General features: G+C 43.1%; 1 protein-coding gene across 1 annotated transcript; it reads right to left on the bottom strand.

Moving 5' to 3' along the window:
• Positions 1-544: 544 nt before the first annotated feature.
• Positions 545-19,694, bottom strand: pcm1 (pericentriolar material 1). Its single transcript, XM_069665368.1, has 40 exons — positions 19,527-19,694; positions 18,136-18,250; positions 17,603-17,851; positions 16,435-16,761; positions 14,567-14,737; positions 13,841-13,960; positions 13,415-13,601; positions 13,041-13,150; positions 12,626-12,899; positions 12,385-12,535; positions 11,893-12,111; positions 11,491-11,657; positions 11,108-11,337; positions 10,795-10,937; positions 10,535-10,664; positions 9,993-10,163; positions 9,715-9,890; positions 9,381-9,587; positions 9,017-9,290; positions 8,761-8,906; positions 8,449-8,663; positions 8,101-8,281; positions 7,698-8,008; positions 7,454-7,615; positions 7,197-7,253; positions 6,856-7,028; positions 5,138-5,269; positions 4,450-4,579; positions 3,850-4,011; positions 3,649-3,746; positions 3,415-3,549; positions 3,110-3,313; positions 2,946-3,005; positions 2,706-2,856; positions 2,319-2,467; positions 2,161-2,224; positions 1,819-2,024; positions 1,632-1,724; positions 1,386-1,509; positions 545-1,211 (listed from the first exon to the last, which is right to left on the bottom strand). Exons 2-40 carry the CDS (start codon positions 18,229-18,231, stop codon positions 1,186-1,188), a joined length of 6,381 nt encoding a protein of 2,126 aa, XP_069521469.1. The 5' UTR covers positions 18,232-18,250; positions 19,527-19,694; the 3' UTR covers positions 545-1,185.
• Between the last annotated feature and the right edge of the window lie 100 nt (positions 19,695-19,794).

Raw genomic sequence — 19,794 nt, 5'->3', positions numbered from 1 at the left:
ATGAACAAGAGATGAACATTGATTCATTTATGAGGGTTGGAGGTTGGACAAAGAATTTAGTTTGGTTACACTGATACAGCTTTTACACATGACCTAATGGCTACAGATAACTGCATATTATATTAAGTACTCATAATATATGGTGAGCCAAAATGGCTACTATATTATTCCAGAAAACAAAAGCTCATGCCTGATCGTAGCCTGGTACCCACTTTTAAAAGTTAGTGTTGAGCCCTGTATAGGAGAAAGAAAAGCAGTCCTCACATTTTAAGTGCATTTTTAAATGAGTCAAATGATTAATCTATTACTGAAATATCTGCAGAATATTTGTCAGTTACTGGACTGTCTAGTGAGCTGTACTTCCAAGCATTGTGCTGAGTTCAAACTATCCTCCCCAGTATAGTGCAAACCACAATAAGTAATGGTGACATACAATGAACAATAATGTAGATTTTAAATGGTGAAACACTACAGCGTTTGCCAGGCCCACACAGTTAACTCCATGAAAACACTGATTTGTCCACACCATGTTTGAAAGGTCCAGCATTTTATTATTTAAAACTTGTAACTGTATTCAACATTTTAATTACAGAATAATCAATGGAGATGAACAGAACAAAACAGTATATAAAGATGTGTCTGAAAGGATAAAATGTAAGCCTGAGCTTTGAGCTCGGAGATAAAGGAATAAGTGGAGAAACAATTAAGATGAAGTCCTACTGTAATCTGTTAATAATTAGAAATTAAGTGCAGAAGAGACGAGCTGTACAGCAATAAGGCAAGGCCAAGACAAATAAAACATTTAAAAAAAAAACAGAACTCATGTCGGACTGATCCCAGAACCAAGAACAAGGCTAAGGCGGATCTGAAGAGGAGTTTCAGTACTATAGAGATTCAAACAGAGGCTTAACTGTTAACTGTATTCAGCAGCATAGAGATAACCCCTCCCCAGATTACCCATAAATCACATTAAACATTCAGGAATAAAAGGAACTAAGTGTTGATTATGTGTAGGTGTTTTATCTGTTGTGTATAGGAGTCACAGCTAAATTGTGACTGATATTTTGAGCCTTTGCTCCTTTAAAGTAGCAGATAAAGAATCAACAATCATACATACAGAACAGATTAAGGGTGTGAGCATAGTGTTGCTAAAAACAGTAGACTTTGAGATATCAGTAAGATTCTTTACACGCTCTGGGCACCAACCGTATCTGAAAAAGGAAAAGGAAAAGCGTGTTGGACTTTTACTTTTACAAAACAGCAGTGAGTCACTCCTGCATGGACGTAAGCACAGCAACAGGAGACTGTGTCTCGGCTTCTCTGGAGTATTTGACAACTACACAAACAAAACTGTAATACTAACTGACAAGGATTTTAATGCATACCCGGTTCCTTCAGGGCCTGTGCGCTCCCCACCAGCCCAGTCAGCGACTCAGTGTTCCCATTCAGGATCTCTACAGACAGGTTGTTATTCTGCTGCTCCTCCACTATCCTCTTCTGCAGCTCCTCCTGATGTAACAGCATTAACATTAACACACACAGTATGTTATTTATCAGAAGATGTTTTTACAGCTTGACATACTTTTAATTTATACATCTTATGAGTGTTTAACAAGTGAGCCGTTACACACCTCACACATGACTGTAAGCTGCATTGGCAAGTCGTCCACCTTCACAAAGTCTTCCTCATCAGATTTCTGGCTAGTGTTACCTGAGCCCACCTCCTGCAGTAACAATAACAAGCAGTGAGTCATGGTGCTTTCGTTCCAGAGACAGTAACACAAGTTTTTGGGTAAACATCTTCAGCCTCGAACTTACATCTACATTGATCATGACGGGCGAGTCCGTGTCGGTGCTGCTCGTCGTGTTGGGCTCCTTAGGGACATCCTGTCCATGGGAGACTGCAGATCCTCCTTCTGAGGAGGCAGCTGCCCCGACTTTACTCTGCTCCTCAGGACTCTGGCACTCCGCCATGTCATGGTCCTCTGCTGTGAAATCCATCGTCCCACCTGACTTGCTGATTTCTACAAAACAAAGAAAATAGTTGACGTGTTAAAAGGTGACAAAAAGGGCTCTGGACAAAACCCTGAAAAGTACATGATTTGTATCAGACAAAAAGCCAGTTTGACATCTTTGCACTTAAAGGAAAAGGAACCTCACCATCATCATTCTCCTGACTCGTCTGGTCAGTTTTAGTCTCCTGGGTTTCACTGGGCGTTCTCCCCTAAAGCATGACACAAATACCCAAGTCAGACTGAGAAAAATGTGTTGAATAATGCAAGAAAAAATGTATCTCAGTGAACGACGGTAACACTGACCTCTTGCTCCATCTGTCCATCAGCAGAAGCCTGCATGGATGTTTGGACGTCAATTGGTCCAGCCTGAAACTCCTCCATTTCCTCCTCCTCGTTCTCGTCCTCTCCACTGCCGTAGTTCGTCAGAGCCTGAGTCTCTGCTTTGGAAAGACCTGAAAGAAAAGCGTCACACAAGAACATAGATTAAATGCATTACAAGTAGGAAATAAGACATATTTTGATTATATTTTCCCTATTTCTGATAGAACTGTTTGGCTGCGCAACTGATTTTATTTTTTAATAATTTGTTATTCTGAAATATGCAGGATTAAAGTGCCTGAATAAATGTGAAAAATCTCATGTTATTGTGGACGTTGGTTTTCTTGAGTAAATAAAAGTTCTTTCACTCACTGATCGACAGAGGCCTTCCCTGTCCGTCCCCCTCTTCTTCATCTTCCTCTTCAACGTCAGAAGCTTCACTACCCCTGCTGTCCTTCCTCTCTGTCTGCAGGTAAAGCTCCTTCAACGTAGAATCACCTTCCTGCTCAGCCTCCTCTTGGTCCTGGAATAAAGAGAGACATCATTGTAACACAGATAACTGCTGTGCTAATTGGTATTGACAATTTCATTATCAGTACTTCAATGACTGACCTTGTCTTCATCAGTGTAGGCTGGGGAAACTGATTTATCTCCAGCCGCTTCTGTGTTTTCCTAATTAGAGGAATACATTAACACTGACAGTGAATTTACTCTTATTCTAAACAAACTTCTGAGCAGCAGTCCTCCACATACTTTCACTATTTTAGAAAACTAACCTTGAGACTTTGATTTGCTTTACTTGGCTGCTCAGCCCTCCTCTTATTCTTGTGTTTGGCTGCCAAGGCCATGCTGCTGCTGTTATCCAAATCCTGCATGAGCCTGAAGAATGCGAGTTCATTGAAGAGGATCTCCGAGATCTCCACCAGAAGGTCCTCCCCACAGTCCATCAGAGTACGTCCAACAAATTTACTGAGAGAGTCCTGGAGCAAGATGAGAGGGAGAGGATGTCAGAAAGGCTGTTTATTCATTTGATCTGCTTAAACTTGGCGAGAACGAGCCGCACCGCTGGCACCGGTCATACCTGCAGAATGCCTCCCAGCTGTCTGTGGAAGAAACGGACAAACTCTTTGCTTTCATCATTCTGTTGGGTAAGGGTGAGAACCATGCGCCGCACAGATGTCAACAGCTGGAGGGAACACACCTCATCCATGTTCTCCTGAAAAAAGGAAACACAAGCATCACAGAGTGATATAACTGTTCGCACTCACAGGATAAAGCTAAAGCTAATATATCTTGCAGATGTTGGTTTTTCTACCTTCAGGAAAGGAATGACTTCTGTCATGATGGCTTTAATCTGACGATCCAACTGCTGGGTGTCGATCTGAGGGCAGCGCACATCACCAGCTGCGCCACCTGCTCGCAGTCAGACACAAACAACATAATCAGCCCATTTAAAAATTCTGCAAAGCAGGTGTTTGCACATTGTGTACTCAGGCTGGCTCATATGATTGGGTACCTTCCACATGGTCAGCGGGGTTAGCAGAAGGGTGTTCAGCAATTGAGACTTCAGAGCCACCTGCAGCGCTGGCATTGCAGGGGTTAAACTCAGCCTTAAGCTTCATGCGCTCATACTCCCTAATCCTGGCCAGAGCCTTGTCTAAATGAATCACCGTGTTGCCTATCAGAGCAGCAAAAGAAAGGAGAGCAGGGGAATGAAAAAAAGAGACAGAAATAGGATCCAAAAAGTTCAAAATCAATGAAGCAAGAGGGAAGTCTGTAATGGATATTAATGCATCTGTAAGCAAGTTTACACTACAGGATCAAACTAAGCATGACAGCATCTCTCCCAATCTGTCACTGAAGTTCCCCAAATCGAGGAACTGTCCTCTCTGAAAGGTAGTTATTATTTTGGCCATGTAGTATTGATCCTGAGGTGTAAACTGGTTTGTTTACCAAAACCAGCCCTGAATTGTCCTGCTGGAAAAAGTGGACCAAAGCAAAGCATTTCAACTGGATACCAGGAAGTGGAAAAAGGTTTCAGATAGACTTTCAGTTTTACAAGCTTCAGCCCCTTTGTTTTCCAAAAATCAAATAGTTTCTACATGCGCAACTATACCGAGGTCGTCGTTAGCAAACGGCTCCAGGTTGGAGGAGGTTGACATGGTGCTGTCATTGTCCACAGACTCTGCATCATCCCTCTTCTTCACCACATCCTGTGTGAGCCTCAGGTTTTTCTCCACCACCTCCTGAAAAAGGTGAAAGGTTTGTTACCTACAGCAAAGAAAGAGAACTTTCCAGCATCTTAGATAAAAAACAGCAATGGTGACTTCTCCTAACGGGGAAAATTGGACATTTCATCCATCACTCCTCAACAAAGGCCTTATTTAGACAGACAAAAGGCCTGGCTGCTAATTAGCATAACTCGGGGGACTTTGGCCCAGAACAAAGAACACATGTCTGATCTGGCAAAAGAGTCGTGCAGGGATGAGGGTCATTTTTTCTTTAATAGACGGGCCTCTGATGTCTCGCTGTCAAGTTTAATTCAAAGACAATGAAAATAGGGGGAGGGGAAATTAAAATCAGAGAATAAAGAGAGACATGGAAGGATGAAAAGGGACAAGGCAGAGAAGGATGAAAGCGACAAGGCTGAGAGAGAAACTAATGAAAGATGTATTGAAATGTAGAGGAGGAAGCAAGAGAAAGAGGAGAGGGAGGATGTCTGTGAGGCTTGAGAGGAAGAGTTCAGCACTGGTGGAGGCGTGTTAAAAAGCCACGCTGAGAAGCAATAATGTCCTTTCTCTTACTGCATCGCTGGTTGCCAGGCTCTCGCTGGGTGTGAGCTCAGACTGAGAGCCCGCAGCCCACGTCACAGGACCGAGGGGGGGCAACCGGTCTTCGGCTGCGCTCTTCTCTGTCAGGTGCCTGGTCACTATGTCCTGCCAGAAACACAGGGAGGGACTGTTGTGATGAAGCAAAGTTCTCAAGGGGAAATTGTCTTTGGATGTAAGACTTGGCTCAGACTACAGGAGTTTGAAAAATTCTGGCTGGTTTTCTGTCTCACCCACATCAATGTTAATGCTACATAATTACCTAAGCTAAATTATATGTTGTCAATATTAGATTTAACAAGAAAAACAAAATAGATTTTTTTTTAAAATTACAATACAATTACATATATTCTGATTTTATTTATTATTATTTTTTATCTTTTTAAAAAGGTAAAAATAATGTCATCTAAGGACATTAGGCAATTTCCATTAGGGCTGCACAATATTAGAACAAGTGACAATGGATATAAAATGCAGGATTATTATTATTATCACTATTTTATTATTTGGTATGATAATACCAGATAAATTAGTGTGTGTTTTTATCTACATATATATATAACTAACAGTAATGCTTGTTATTATTTGGGACTTTTAGGTCTATTTTCCTCTAACAAAACAAAAACCCTCCTTCACATTTGGTTCGGCTCTGACACTCACATAAAAAAGTAGACAGAGTTCAGGTGGGGGAAATATTTCTATATAAAATAAATACAAATAGACTTGTGGGCTGCAGTTGTGTTATTTATACAGTATGCGTTCAACCATTTCTAATGATGTTCAAATGTATGTTTAATCAGTGTGACCAGCCCACTGATGGTAACTTTAGGAAAGAAAAGCTCACCGTATCCTATGTCGGCACACACAACCTCACAGTGTGTGTGCTAAAATAAACCGCTAAAATAAACAGAACATGTCACGTCGGCTCCATTATCAGCCATTATATGTAGCCACAATGTTATCAAGCACTGGGACAAGGTGCTGCTGATAACGGGAGTACACTCACTGAAAAGCCGCCTCGCATGACTAAACGTGTGCATGTTTACAGTTTACAGGCAGGCGACACGCAGACTCAGCGTCAGTTCACTCTGTGCTCTCATGAAGGGCTGCACTAATGTGGTTACAGACGGACTTTTGTTTTAGATTTGTGATGGGAAACGAGAAAATGGCGAGGACTCCTTTTGCACCAAACATTAAAGTAGCAGCTTGACGTGTTGCCTCACAATCGCACAGCCTGCGATGTCGCTATTGCACCTGCGCACATCGCAACAGTGAAACGATTTATCGTGCAGCTCCAATTTCCATTAGAAAAGACTGATAGTGGGGCGCTGTTTAGCTCAGTCGGTAGAGCAGGCGCCCCATGTACAGAGGCTACAGTCCTCGTCGCACTGATCGCAGGCTCGACTCCCGGTCTGCCGATCATTTGTGCATGTCATCCCCCACTCTCTACTCCCAACATTTCCTGTCTATCTTCAGCTGTCCTATAAAAATAAAGCCAAAAAGGCCAAAAAATAATCTAAAAAAAAACAAAAAAAAAAAACAAAAGACTGATAGTTGGTGCCTAAGTATCTATTCAATATTGCCTTCCAAAATAATGAGAATCAACTGCTCCCCCACACCTTTTAACAGTACAATTCATTCAAACATTCATATTCCATCAAGAAGGTGTAAGCAGTTCAGTGTGTCTAACTCACCTGCAGGGAGTACAGTGCCCTCTGCCGTAAGTAGTCTGTATTGAGCAGCTGCAGCTCATGGAAGAGTTCGATGAGAAAATGGGGACGGGACTCATTCTGGGAAATCAAAGTCGCCACCTCAGAGTAGATGGTCTCCCTCAGGGCCTCGAACAATGAGAAGTCGCTGCTTGCATCTACAGGTTCAAGATTTGACCACATGAGACTTACAGAGAATCATACATGAGATGAAAAGAAAAGTTTGTGCTCAGACTCAGAATCTCTGGTTCAGGTTAAGCCAAAAGAAGAGCATGCTTGGGATGTTTAGGAGACATATGATGTTTGGATTTGCACTGTGAGTTTACCTGGTGCTTCTGTGCATGCAATTCTGTTAGAGAGGAAGGGTGTTCTCCAAGCATAGGCTGTGAGTAGAATAAATTAAAGTGACAACAAAGGAAATTAAACAAAAATTAAAATGAACACATGGTCATGACAAATGTGCAAAGAATATATCAAAAGGAAGAGACGTACAAGAAGCATAACACATACTGTACAAAAAAACACAAACACAAGAGGGGTGAGGGGGGTGTATAACTGTCACTAAGAGTGGCCTGACCCGTACCGGAAGAAAGGTCATTCCGTTTGCTCCCTAGCTTAGTTTTGCTGTCAAGTTTCTCTCGAGTCAGCTTGTCCAGCAGACTCTTATTCTGCTCCTTCTGACGGGACGTGGATGCCCTCTCCTGGGCAAAGTCTGCAGTACTGCTAACACTGTCACTCTCGTGGCCTGTGGAAAACACAAACAAATGTATTTATCATCATCAAGTCTGTTTTCAGCAAATAATACAGGAGGAACTCTATTTCCCTACCTTCACTGTTCTTGTTGTGCCCTTTGCTCCTCCTGCGACGACTCTTAGAATTGGGCGTTTTGCTCCGGGAGGCCAGGTTTGCTTGTGCAGACGCTTTGCGCCCAGTCTTAAAGGTCTTTGTAATGGTGGTGGGGTCAACAGGATCAGGCATGCTGCTGAAGCTTTCCTGTGACACCCTGTCAAACTCTTGAGGTCGACAGTGGCGGTTCGTGAAAGTGGGAGAGGAGGAGGGAGACTCTTGTGGATCCGTTTTACATTGGCGATGCTGGACGTTGTTGTTCACGTGGGAGGTTTTAAACAAGCCGGACAGCCTAAAGGAGTTCAAGAGGAAAAATAAATAAATTAACAATAATGTAAACATAAGTTGATAGAAGTGTCTTTTCATGCAAACTGATGGGCGCACCTTCTCTCTGTAGTGGTGTTAAGAGGAGAGCGCTGCAGTGGAGGAGGGAAACTCATGTACTCGGTTTTGATTGAGGTGTTTGGGTCCAGCTGCTGCTTCTGATGGTCAGGGCTTGCCTGACCTGTCGCTCCTTGAGGGAAGTCACCCATAGGAGCAGGGAAGAGTGGATATAAGTTAAAGCCTGCATAGTGAAAGAAAGAAAAAAGTTGTAAGCCGTAAAAAATGAGGCCTTTTTTCACCTTCACTAGCCTTCTTTAGTTTAGTCTTTGCTTTCTGTGTCTTCTAAATGCATAACATTCTAGACGTGTTTTGATGGAGCTCAAAAGCGAATAAATATGCATGTCTCACTGGGAGGGAATGGAGATAAGGCAGCAGTTGACATGTTGTTCGTTGAAGGTTGCAGGTTAGAGGAGAAGGGGAGAAAGACGCCAGGAGAGGCTGAGGGAGCAGAGTTGGATTCCTGGGTTGAGCTGTGCTTCTGTGTCTGCCAACCTGCTGTCGAAGAGGAGGTCTGTTGCTGCTGCTGCTGCTGCCGAAGGAGATCGTTCAAGACCTGCTTTAGCCTGAAAGAAAAGTAAGACAGAATATAGACCATTTAGAAAGATGAGGTATGTAGCAGAATTATTGTGTATTGTTTGTGTTCTACACTCTTGTTTATACCTTTGTACATTGTTTTGCTGCCAAGTGAGCTGGGTGTAACACTGGTTGAGCTGGTGCATGACCAGGTGGACCTGTGGCGATGACAGGTTGTTGGGTAACACACTGTACTGCCCGGTCAGTAAGGTTTGTAACATATAAGAGAGGTTCTGTGAAAGGATAAGAGAGAAGTATGTTTGTTAATAAATGTTTCATCATGTTAAGCTTGTGTAAATGACTGCAGTCAGTGTCTGTTCATGTATTTGTTCAGTGCACAAACCTGCTGGTCCTGCAGGAGTGTCTGACACATGCTGGAGCTGAAGTCAAGCTGTCTCTGCAGCTGGCCGACCTGCTCCTGCCAGTGACTCGAGCCCTCTGCGAAGGAGAGCTCAGACGCCCAGCGCAGGTTCTCTTGTCGCCGTGTCGTACCATGCTGGCTCACAGACTGGTTCAGACCTCTGCACTGCTGCTGCTGCTGCTTTGCATTAGTCTTGTTATGGAAGGATGGGTTTCCACTCGCTTCCCCTGAGAACGCTGGAGGAGGCTTCAGGTTGCTAAAGACACCAAAAGAGAGCATATTATTTTGAAGAACAGATTATAGATATCAGTGCGACACGACTGCTTCTGCCACCGCTTCTTCTGACCTTCCTTGATTCTTCCGGTTACTGTAGGAGCACTGGTTCCTGCTGGATGAGTAAATGTGGATGTCGTCATCAGAGCTGCTCTCCACAGATTCTTCTTGCTCCTCTTCCTCTTCTGCCCCCATCTCGGAGTGATATTCAACCTCCTCCTCGTCCTCATCATCATCATCGTCAAGGTGGCAGGGAGTGGAACCCCAGGTGGCCATTGTCCTAATGAAGAAAAACAAAGTGATATTAAACTTTGCTGGAAAAAAATCAAATAAAAACTGCTCTCTCAATATGTTCTTAAAACTCTTGTACAAAGAGAAAAGTTAGCTGACTTCTATCAGGGACCTACCTTTCATCCCTACTAAGCGAGGGTGTAGCAAGGCCTTCTTGGTCCTCAAACGGCCGAGATGAGTCATTAAGACCGCTTCTCCTCTGGTGTTCAGCCATCAAAGACTCAAGGTGCTTCCTGCGCTGCCGCAGTTCTTCCCGCAAAATCTGGTGCCGACGCATCTCCGACCAAAGCTGCTGACAACGCAAGAACAGAGGGGAGCGGTTAACTGTAATCTTGAATGTTCTGTAAGTACAGATTTTATTTTGACTTGCAGTACACAAGGTGAAGTCGGTTACCTCGTTGTCAGTGACTGAAGAAGTAGCTGCTTCTGGAGCGGTGGGTTTGAGCATAGATGAGTTGGTTTTGGGTCCAGAGGCTGAAGAAGCCTGGACAGGAGCCGGAGTTGAAACTGCAACTGGAACCTTCCTCAGCAAGCCCTGCTGACTCACTGTGCTGGACACGGACGACTAGAAAGGAGAACACAAACAGTTAAAAGAGTTTCCTTAAAAAAACAAAACAGAAAACCTGCAATGTGTTGCCAGTTTATTAGTTACACCTAGCTAAAACCCATATAGTCTAATAGAGCAGCCATGTAATAAAGCATACCTTTGTAAAGGTTAAAATGTTCCGGTTTTAATCGATTCTGTTTATTAGGTGTTTATTCAACTGCTGTCATTTTGTAAGCTGTAGTTTATTTTGTTCTTTAGTAGGAGGTATTCCCATTAATCTGTGTTTTTCCGATTCGGATTTCAATTCTCCACACTTATTTTGCTTTCCATAAAATTTACTTAAATTATCTGAGTACGACAGGGAACCTGTGTGTCTGAGTGTGAAATACCTGGAGGTCGGGGCAGGCCCACTGCAGGTCCTGGATCTTGCCTTGGATTTCGACGAGCCTCTGGCGCTCTTCGTGTAGCTGCTTCAGCTCCTGCTTCTGCTGGCGCAGCTTTTCCTCATACAGCTTCTCTCTGCGTCAAGAAGAGTTATGATTCAATGCAAAAACATAAGGGCAAGAAGTAAACACTACGCTACAGTCAAAGTAATATTTTGGGACAGACTGTGAGACAATCTGACTTCAGACTTGTTTTTAAACTCTACCTGGCCTTGCTGGAGAGAGAGAGTTCCCTTGGATTCTGTTTAGACCCGGCTCCCAGCGAACCCGCTGCAGCAGCTCTGGTATTATTTGGCTGTTGGTGTAAAACCTCATCCTCATTAGCTGTTGTGACATCTGTATCATCACTCTGGATACAAACAAAAACACATACTTTAGTGTTAAGCTTATGATGGGGTCAGAGTTTCTGTAACATGCAAAGGACAAAGACACCCATCAGCTGTTATTAATAATGTGGTTTAAGAATAATAACTTATGCATAAAGTAACAACTCTATCTGAATTCTGTCTTCTTCCTCACCTGAACCATGGCCACCAGCTCCTGAAGCTGCCGCAGTTTCTGCTTCGCTGTCTGTCGATGAACCTTCTGGGAAAATCCTCCATCATTACCCAGGCTGCTTCTTCGGCTCGACCCTGACGCCTCGCTGTCTGGAGCCACAGCCTGCGCCCCTTCATCATTATCGAGGCCGTCTTCTTCCTCATCGTCATGCTTCACTTGATTATAGGGGGTATCTCTGTTATACTGGCACTCTAAATGAGAGCAAAGTTAGAGAAATTGATTGAGTAAAGCAGAGTCAGTCTGATGAATTAGGTCACTTTAAAGTGGGTCCATTGTCCTCTTTACAGTCTGCATTAGCTCACAAGCCCCTGAAAGCACCTCTGTGTTGTTTTGCATGAGTGTACCTATGGCGGAGGGGATGTTGAGGCTGCGGAGGTTTACTGCCGACCGGTTGTTGATCTCACACTCTGTGTTCAGTCTGCCATCTCTGTTGTTAGTGGCACTGCTCCTGACGCTGCGCCCGTTTGTCAGGCTGTTCAGGTCTGTCCAGTTCCCACTGCGCTGTGGGTTTCTGCAGGGATAACATGCAGTGACTGTTGTGCATACATCACAGCGCTAGAAGTAGATTTACATACACCAGGACTTAAACACCCACAGTGCAACTTCAGCTTAACAACAAAACTTCCCCTCCCATTGGCAGGGCTCCAGGACAATTTAAACACAAGCTGAATTTGTGTAAAATCTTCATTTCTTTTTTTAGCCAATCAAACAAGAGAAGCAGCATCTATTTTTTCAGACAAACACACCTGATGTTAGTTATAGGCCGGCGGTTCTCCTGCTCAGAGTCAAACATGGCCTCGAACATAGAGCCGTCCTCTGTCTCGTCTTCTTCCTCCTCTTCCTCATCGTCATCCTCCTCCTTCACGTTCTCATTGACCGCATCCACCATCATGTCAGAGGTCTGCTCGTAGTACTGAACCAGTTCCCGCAGCTCGTTCAAACGCTTGTGGACCTCCTTTAGCTTCCTGTAGGGAGTAGAAAAGAATGCAATGTGTGCATGTTTAACATGTTTACATAATTTAAAAGGTTACGTGACACTCTAGGACAATTTCAAGTTCAAGAGTCTCCCACAGAAAAGCAACACAACAAAGGGAAACTGAAACTCATCAACGGGACACTTAGTTGGGTTTGAGTTCTGCAAGGTTTCATTACACCAGCAGCACTCTATTCAACACCCTGCTGCTGATATCTGATCTGCCTATTCAGTGGCCTGAAGCTTTGAATGTATTTGTGGGTACCTGAGCTTATCTGTTGAATTGGAGCTGTCCTGGCGTGGCGTGATGGAAGGATGAAAGGCAGTGGAAGCTGACGCCCCATTAGAGCAGAGAGCAGATGGACAATCTGAAGATCCTCCCATGCTTAGGCTGCACTGTGTTGACAAACCCCGACCTGAAGAGAACCACATATGTTCATCATAACTTGACAGAGGTAACAAGAAACAGGACTACTGCTAAAAAGGGGCTTCAGAAATACTCTTACATGAGTTATTATTGAGTGTCTGGTCTCTGAGTGAATGCAGCTCCTGCAGGATCTTGTCCATGGTTTGTTTTTTGTCTTGGAGTTCTTGGAGCTTAGTGAGTTTGGCACTGGCGGCTGTTGCCCCCGTGTCCAGGCCAGTGTGGGGACCAGAGGCAGAGTGGAGGAGAGGCCTGCGTTGAGGCGGACCAACAGCCTGAGGAGTCCTGGACCAGCACACCTCTCCGGAGAGGGAAAGGCTCTGTGCCTGACGACGGTTGTCTGGCACTGCTTTAGTCTAGAATGCATAAAAAAACATTGAACTCAACTCAATGGCTTGTCTAATGATAAGCAGACAAGAGATGGATTTAGTAGCTGTAGAAACTTAATATTTAAAGAAAGAAAAGATTACTGCGGCACAGATTTGAGTCTACGATACCTGAGAGTCATGTAGCTGGTTGTGAAACCGCTGGATCAAGTCATTCAACTCATCATTCAGTTCTGATGTGATGCTCAGGCCTGAAACACTGCCTGTGGTTTCTGTGACAACTAATGAAAAAAAACAAATGTCAAAACAGTCAGGGAAAAGATTGGGAAACTGGTCAGAAAATACTGATGAATGTGCCTTCCATATTGTGATCAGTTTGCAATTAAAAACAGAGTTAACATTGATGCACCTCTGTCTGCAAGTAAACTAAACTATGCTTTCTGTGTACTACTTTTTCTTTAGGAATAAATAGCAGTTACACCACAAACAACTACTGCTCTGCACTTGTTTGTGAATTGGCCCGTGTCTATCAGTGTACATCTCACCGGTGTCTTCAATCACAGCCAGTGCCTGCTCTGCGCTGTCCTGCATGGCCATTAGTGCTTCCTGTCGACCCTGCAGGGCCCTCAGCTGCTCCTGCTGCTCCAGCATCTTCTTCAGCAGCTCGTGCTGCTTACGCAGATTTTCCAACTCTTCCTTCTGGTCAGCTCTCACAGTTTCTTGCCTACCGCCCTACAAAATTCACACCCACATGGTTTTTTTCAAACACTGAATCCACAAAACAGCAATCGTACTGCAAACAACTCAGCAGAAGAGGCTTGTCAGGTACTGACACAGCGAATAAAAGCAAAGTAAGAACAAATTGCTCTGTTTATGTTTCCTCATGTCTAAATATAAAGACAAGATACAATTACCTTGTACAAATATTAGCTTTGAGTAATATCACACAGAACCCCGACAAAGCTACACACCGTTGCATTTGAGGCATCTGAAGAGTGGACTTCAACGTTCAGAGAAGTGCTCTCTGCAAGTGAACCTGAACCCACCGCAGAGTCTAGGGTCCCCACATCATCCTCCTCATTCTCCCTTGTCTGTAGAGGTAATGGAAAAAACAATTAACTTAAATATGTCTGAAAATGAATGTATGCAGTAAACTGTTATGCAACAGCAACAATTGCTTGGCATTGTTGCAGGAGTCACTTAGTAACTATAAATGATTCAAACCGAAATGTGTGTCCTATATTGCTCTGTATATGGGCCTTCATGAACCAGCTGTTAACATTTCTAGGAATATAGGAAGCAGAAAACCTGCAGTAAAAATTATTCTACCCAATAAAAGAGTAATGTTTCCAACAAATATGCTCCAGTCAAGGTAAAATGATACCAAACACACCACACAAAAAGGGAACATCCTGCAGCAATAAAATGTAGCATGCTACAGAATGTCCTATTTTTATCATCACATAAAATGTGACTGGACTGTGGAAGTGTTTCACACCACAGAGAAGGACAGCATTAAACATACACATGTGGCGAGCTGCCAAGATAAAAACACAAACCGGTTTAACCACAGATTAGCTAAGAAACAAGATGTCCACACTTCGCAGAAATTATACACCTTTTTCTGAGAGATTCAGAAAAGCTAAGAACTACATTTACTCTGACAAATATCTATAAGAAACTGATAACACACGAACCAGCATTTTCTGCAGAAAACGTAGGTAGGACTTCTCCTGCTCCTTGAGGTGTTCGATGAGATGGGAGAGACGCTCCACGTTTGCCGGCACATCGTTCTTCTCCACCAGGTCATCCCGCATGGAGCTGGCCTTACTGATGTACTCTCGGATCTGTACCAGTTTGCTCACCACCTGAGACCGGAGAAAGAGAGGAAGGTGACGGTGTATGGGTGTGGATATCGGAGCATTAAATATAAAAGAAGACAGAGAAAGATGTAAGGTAAGGTGAGCGAGCATCTGTAGCGACGACTCAGATTGGGTGAAATAAGGGCAGAAAGGGGGTTGGGCACAAAACTCACCGGGCACCAAGGGTGGCATATTTATAAATTGCCCTAAATACAGCCTAGTTTCCGCTGCACTAGCACTCCCTCACTTTCATCCTAGTTCTGGATTCACAGAGTGGTCTGGAGTGCAGTAATACAGACAGTGTCAAGTGTGCATATAAAAAGGGACTCGTTTAAATGACATAAAAAATGTAAGTATTTTTAAACAGGATTAGTATATTTAAAGCTGCAAGAGGTGGGTGCGGTGGGGTGGAAACGAGCTATGAACACGACAGTGACATGTCATCATCTATTAAGTTGATATGAAGAACATACTAGCCTTAGCCTCATAAGCTAATTTTCCTAACGCTTAACAACCCTTACACTGTGTTCTTCACAGTTTAATTTACTCTCCAATAATTCTCTTGTATGTTGTGTTGCTTGCTGCTTGTCAGTTTATACTTGGCAGAGAAGAGTGTTCTTGGAAATGCTCCTAAAAGTTTCTTTTTTGTTTTCGGCTAAAGACATGTTCCTGTGTTGCCGTAGCATCACTAACCTCCCAAAAGATATTTTAACAGAGCCTTAAACCTCTTTCCCACTTAAATTAGCGCATTGACGTGGGTTTTTCAGACCCGGGAAGACCTGCTTATAGGTGCCAATTCTCTCTGTTCCCATTGCCAGTGGAGTATACTCCTTTCGGTCTCTTTTCTGCTGCGTCACCGTCTGACGTCACAAACTTGCTGAAGACAGGGTTAGTAAACAGTGAAGATGTTACGGTGGTTAGGTCTTTAGTGTATCTAGTACTCATTCAGTCTGTGTATCAAACTCCGCACCAACAAATTTGGAACGATGTTCGAGCACTGCTGGGACGGAGATGGGTGGAATTTGTAGCTGAGATGACAAGGAGTGGCAGAAGTTACCGACGGAGCATAGCATCACACCGGAAAAGGGGCGGAGATTAGCGTGTCGACACAGGTTTTGTGTTCCCATTAATGCCAATTGGAGCTGAGGCAATAATTGCGCGGGTCTGAATGCTGATTGTAGCCTTTCCCACTAAGCAAAAAAGGCAAGTGTTAGCGGGCTTTTGGACCCGAGGGAAAAGGGCTTTAGATAACTCATTGCAAATTTAAAATAAAACTGTATGAAATTGATATGACATAGGGGTCTGTCTCTGTAACTTGGATACAATGTAACATATCTGTTTAACAATAAAACATTTTCCAGGTCTGCTCCTTCTATTTAAAGACCTAATTTCAAGTTATGGATGCTATTTTCTTCATATCTCATACAAACACTCCATTTGCTGTCATACATTTTGCTAAAACATTCATGGAACGCAGAGAATGAATCATAATAAGTTTGGCATTCCTCAGACTTTACGATTTATGCCACACGTTTAAATTCTTGAAATTATAATGACAATGACGAACCTCTGACTGTTCCTCTGGCATAACTAGCAGGTCAGATATTCACAAATTGAGTAGAAAAATCAGCATCTAGATTTGTTTGTTTTTGAGACTATAACTTAAGTGTAAGCACCTGTGTAAGAACAAAACAAAATGTTACCTGGCTGCTGTCTATTCTCGGCTCTCCTCTCACATATTCTCTGTGAAATAATGGCCCTCTCTCGGTGCCAACACGGCTGGGCCTTGGAGTGTCCTTGGTAGGAACCAGAGGGGTTAAAGTGTCCCTGAGTCCCGGGCTCTGCTTCTTGGTTTCCTTGGTGATGGCCGGTGTGGTTGGGGCAGAGGAGGAGGGAGGGAGCAGCTCCTTGCTTTTGTTAGTGTTTACATGCAGAGGTAGGAAGTTGTAGGGCTTTTTGTTCTCTCCAGCTAACTGGCGCTGGTTGTTGGCAGCTGTGACACGACCCTGGGAGTCGCTGCCTATGCTCCTCTGAGGAAAGATAGAAAATAAAAGTCAGCCACTCAAGAGCTTGGCATTTTCATCATAAGCTTCATTTAAAACTTTGTTAGAATCATTTTTTCTGAGCCAGATTGCCATGGTTTGTACAAAGAATTGCACAGGTTTTTAAGTCAGAACTTAATTAAGAAAATTCCTTTTATTTCTGCCCAAAACACACTGTAAACAACCAAAGCCACTGTTATGGATAACTGCACCATAACAGCACAATTTTAAACCCAATATAACCAATTCTGTTTAGACTATATACTTCCCTGTTGCATCAAAACAAAATCCTGTGTTTTCACCTTTATCCAACATGTCTTTAACATGTTTTCACTCTGTTGGTTGGTTTTCTCCAACAAGGTCAGCCTGACAACTCTATGCCAAACTATGAAAAATATTTTGCTATCACTTCCTCTACTGCCTGCTGGTGGATCAAGGCAACACATTGGCATTTTATCAAGACCAACAACTTGTTTTTTTGTTTAACAGTGTGGTATTCTTTAAGACTTGTATTCCATGTCCCTGGGATTCCTCACAATGCACTGGTAAACGATACGACTTTACAGGAACAGCAACCTACAACCAGCAGAAAATGAGTATTAAGGCACTTGTGTGCTTCTACCATGCATGAACTGCACACTAGCACTCATGCTAGTCAAAGACATACAATATGTATTTTGACCGGCTCATAAAAATGTTGCTTTACACAGGAAATAAATGTGGTACCTATCAAGTCAAATATTGCATTCAATGTGATGCCATGTATCTCATACTTGCAGTACTTTAGATTGTCACACATAATTGAATTGTGTGTGTTTAACAACCTCACCTCATCCAAGTCAGTGAAATTGATTCTCTGACGCAGCTTGTCCAGCTCAGCCTGGTCTGGGACGGACATCTGGGTGGTGTATTTGATGTGGGGAAAGGAATGAGGAGTGCGTGCTCTTCTGCGACCGGCCCCAGGGGTGGACTCCGGCGAAATATCATTAGTCAGTCGACTCTCCACGACTGCAGCGGACAGCTTCTTCTTGTTCTTCTCTGAGGATCGGTTAGCTTTCTTCTGCTGCACACCCCAATCCTGATCAAGTAAAAAGCATTTGCTCCATTAGTTATTATGTACGTTTACTATTGTAAGGACAGATATTTTGATATCAGATATATCATGACATCAAAAAGCAATCACAGTACAAGGTGGTAAGATTTTACAGAGTAGCTTTTACAGTAGTTTACAGTTTGAATAACAAAATTATGGTGAATTGCCTGTATGATAAAAGCAGGAAGTGTTAAGCACTCCCCTACATGTTACATTATTTGACTATGAAACAGTCATTTATAAAATAGAGGGTTCTGACCAGCCATTACCATGTTGTTGAGTCTGTCATCAAGACTGCCATTGGTTACAGTCCAGTTGTGCAGCTCTTCTGCACTGTCATCAAAAGGAGTGCCTCCAGTTGCCATGTCATCCACTAACAGCTTGCTGGAAGTAACAACAAAATGCATACTGGTCACTACAGAAAAAACTGAACAAAACACAACTTATAAAAGTCTGCATTCATAATATTACAGATGAAAATGTATATTTCACAGTTCAGGAAACTGCTTGCTAACAGTTTGCTGGGATGCACAACTAAAGAGCTTCCAGTCCCCGTACAGGACCACAGAAAAATGAACACATTATACAAGAATACAATAAAAGAACAAACAACAAATAAAAACAGACCGATAGGAAAGCGTTTAAAATAAGGTTAACTAATGTTCATACCTGTTCAAGCTCAACCTTGAAAACGACAGCGACATTAGTTAGCTATTAATAACGACGTATTGATATTACAGTTGACGCTAATGTTAATAAATCAGGCTTTAACTGCCTTAATGTAACTGTTATTGGAAACCGTTGGATTAACGCATCAAATGCGTCATTCCAGTACGCTGACCGACCAAGACATCAGAACGTTGACCGTTGACCAAAACATCAGAACGTTGACCGTTGATATACTGGCAATTTTTTGTGACCTGTCTGTTGACGTTAACGTCAGCTGCCGTTGGGTTTTGTGTTTGTGGCCCGCTCGGATTCCCGGGGAGAAACAATGAGACATTCCCTCCACCACGCAGCAAGTTAGCGCGAGCTTTATGTGGCAGTTCGCCGAGGGGACAGCGGTTAATGTTAGCTTAATAGGCAGGAAGTGCAGTAATAACTTCAAAAGCACCCAATGTTAGCGTAAACAAACGTAAAATATGTGAGGTTACGTAGCTAGTTTCTTGGTGAACTTTACCAGCCTAACGTTTGTGACCTAGTTGCACAATCGCCATGGCAACACGCACGATCCCAGATCTGCACGAGCTAACGCAACATTACTTAGGTTCTCCATCGATGAATCACCCCCACAATATTAGCATCGATTAAGTAATCCTAAAGCGTAACTCGAGACGAGAAAGTTGACAAGCTTGATGGGATAGCTCGGTGATGCTACCTAGCTTGCTAACAGCTGCTCACCACGGAGCTAACTTTAGATGTTTTGATAAAAGTTTAGGCAAACAAGCATCTCGAGTCAACGATAAACAAGGCTTAACTTCAAGCTGAAATGTAGGTTAGTTATCGCACTAAGCGGGTATTGCAAACTGACAGGACAACCTACCATTCACATTAGCTATCGACACACGCAGCAGGTTAAAACACTGCCTTTTAGTAATGTTCTTTAAGACTGCACTTGCTAAGTTAGCTTACAATTTAAGATAGCGATCGTTGATATTACCATTCAGAGTGGAAATGAAGGAAAAGTCGTTGCCTTGTACTTCATATATTGCAGTTAAGGTTTTACAAGATATCCCGGAGTCTGGTAAAATCCATTTGATAAATAATAACGTCGTATAGGTCCCAGAATGCAGCAACTCATGAATCCAGGGATGTGAACCTGGCCTGATATAAACACTCCCATACAGCAGGTGGCAGCATACATCAACTACTTACTAATCTCTAACCACAGGAAGTGGCGTTACGTTGCAGGAAACAGTATTATTGTC

This window comes from Semicossyphus pulcher, unplaced genomic scaffold (assembly GCF_022749685.1).
Source record: "Semicossyphus pulcher isolate SPU_LCO1_2020_fin unplaced genomic scaffold, fSemPul1.0.p SCAF_17, whole genome shotgun sequence".
NCBI classification, from domain to species: Eukaryota; Metazoa; Chordata; class Actinopteri; order Labriformes; family Labridae; genus Semicossyphus; species Semicossyphus pulcher.
This window is presented reverse-complemented; position numbering and strand designations above follow the sequence as displayed.

Coding starts and splice junctions, on each gene's coding strand:
- pcm1 (XM_069665368.1), bottom strand. CDS start 18,231: ATGGCAACTGGAGGCACTCCTTTTGATGACAGTGCAGAAGAGCTGCAC. Junction 13,961..14,566: donor GTTTTCTGCAGAAAATGCTG/GTTCGTGTGTTA, acceptor TTACCTCTACAG/ACAAGGGAGAATGAGGAGGA. Junction 8,282..8,448: donor CTTATCTCCATTCCCTCCCA/GTGAGACATGCA, acceptor TTCACTATGCAG/GCTTTAACTTATATCCACTC.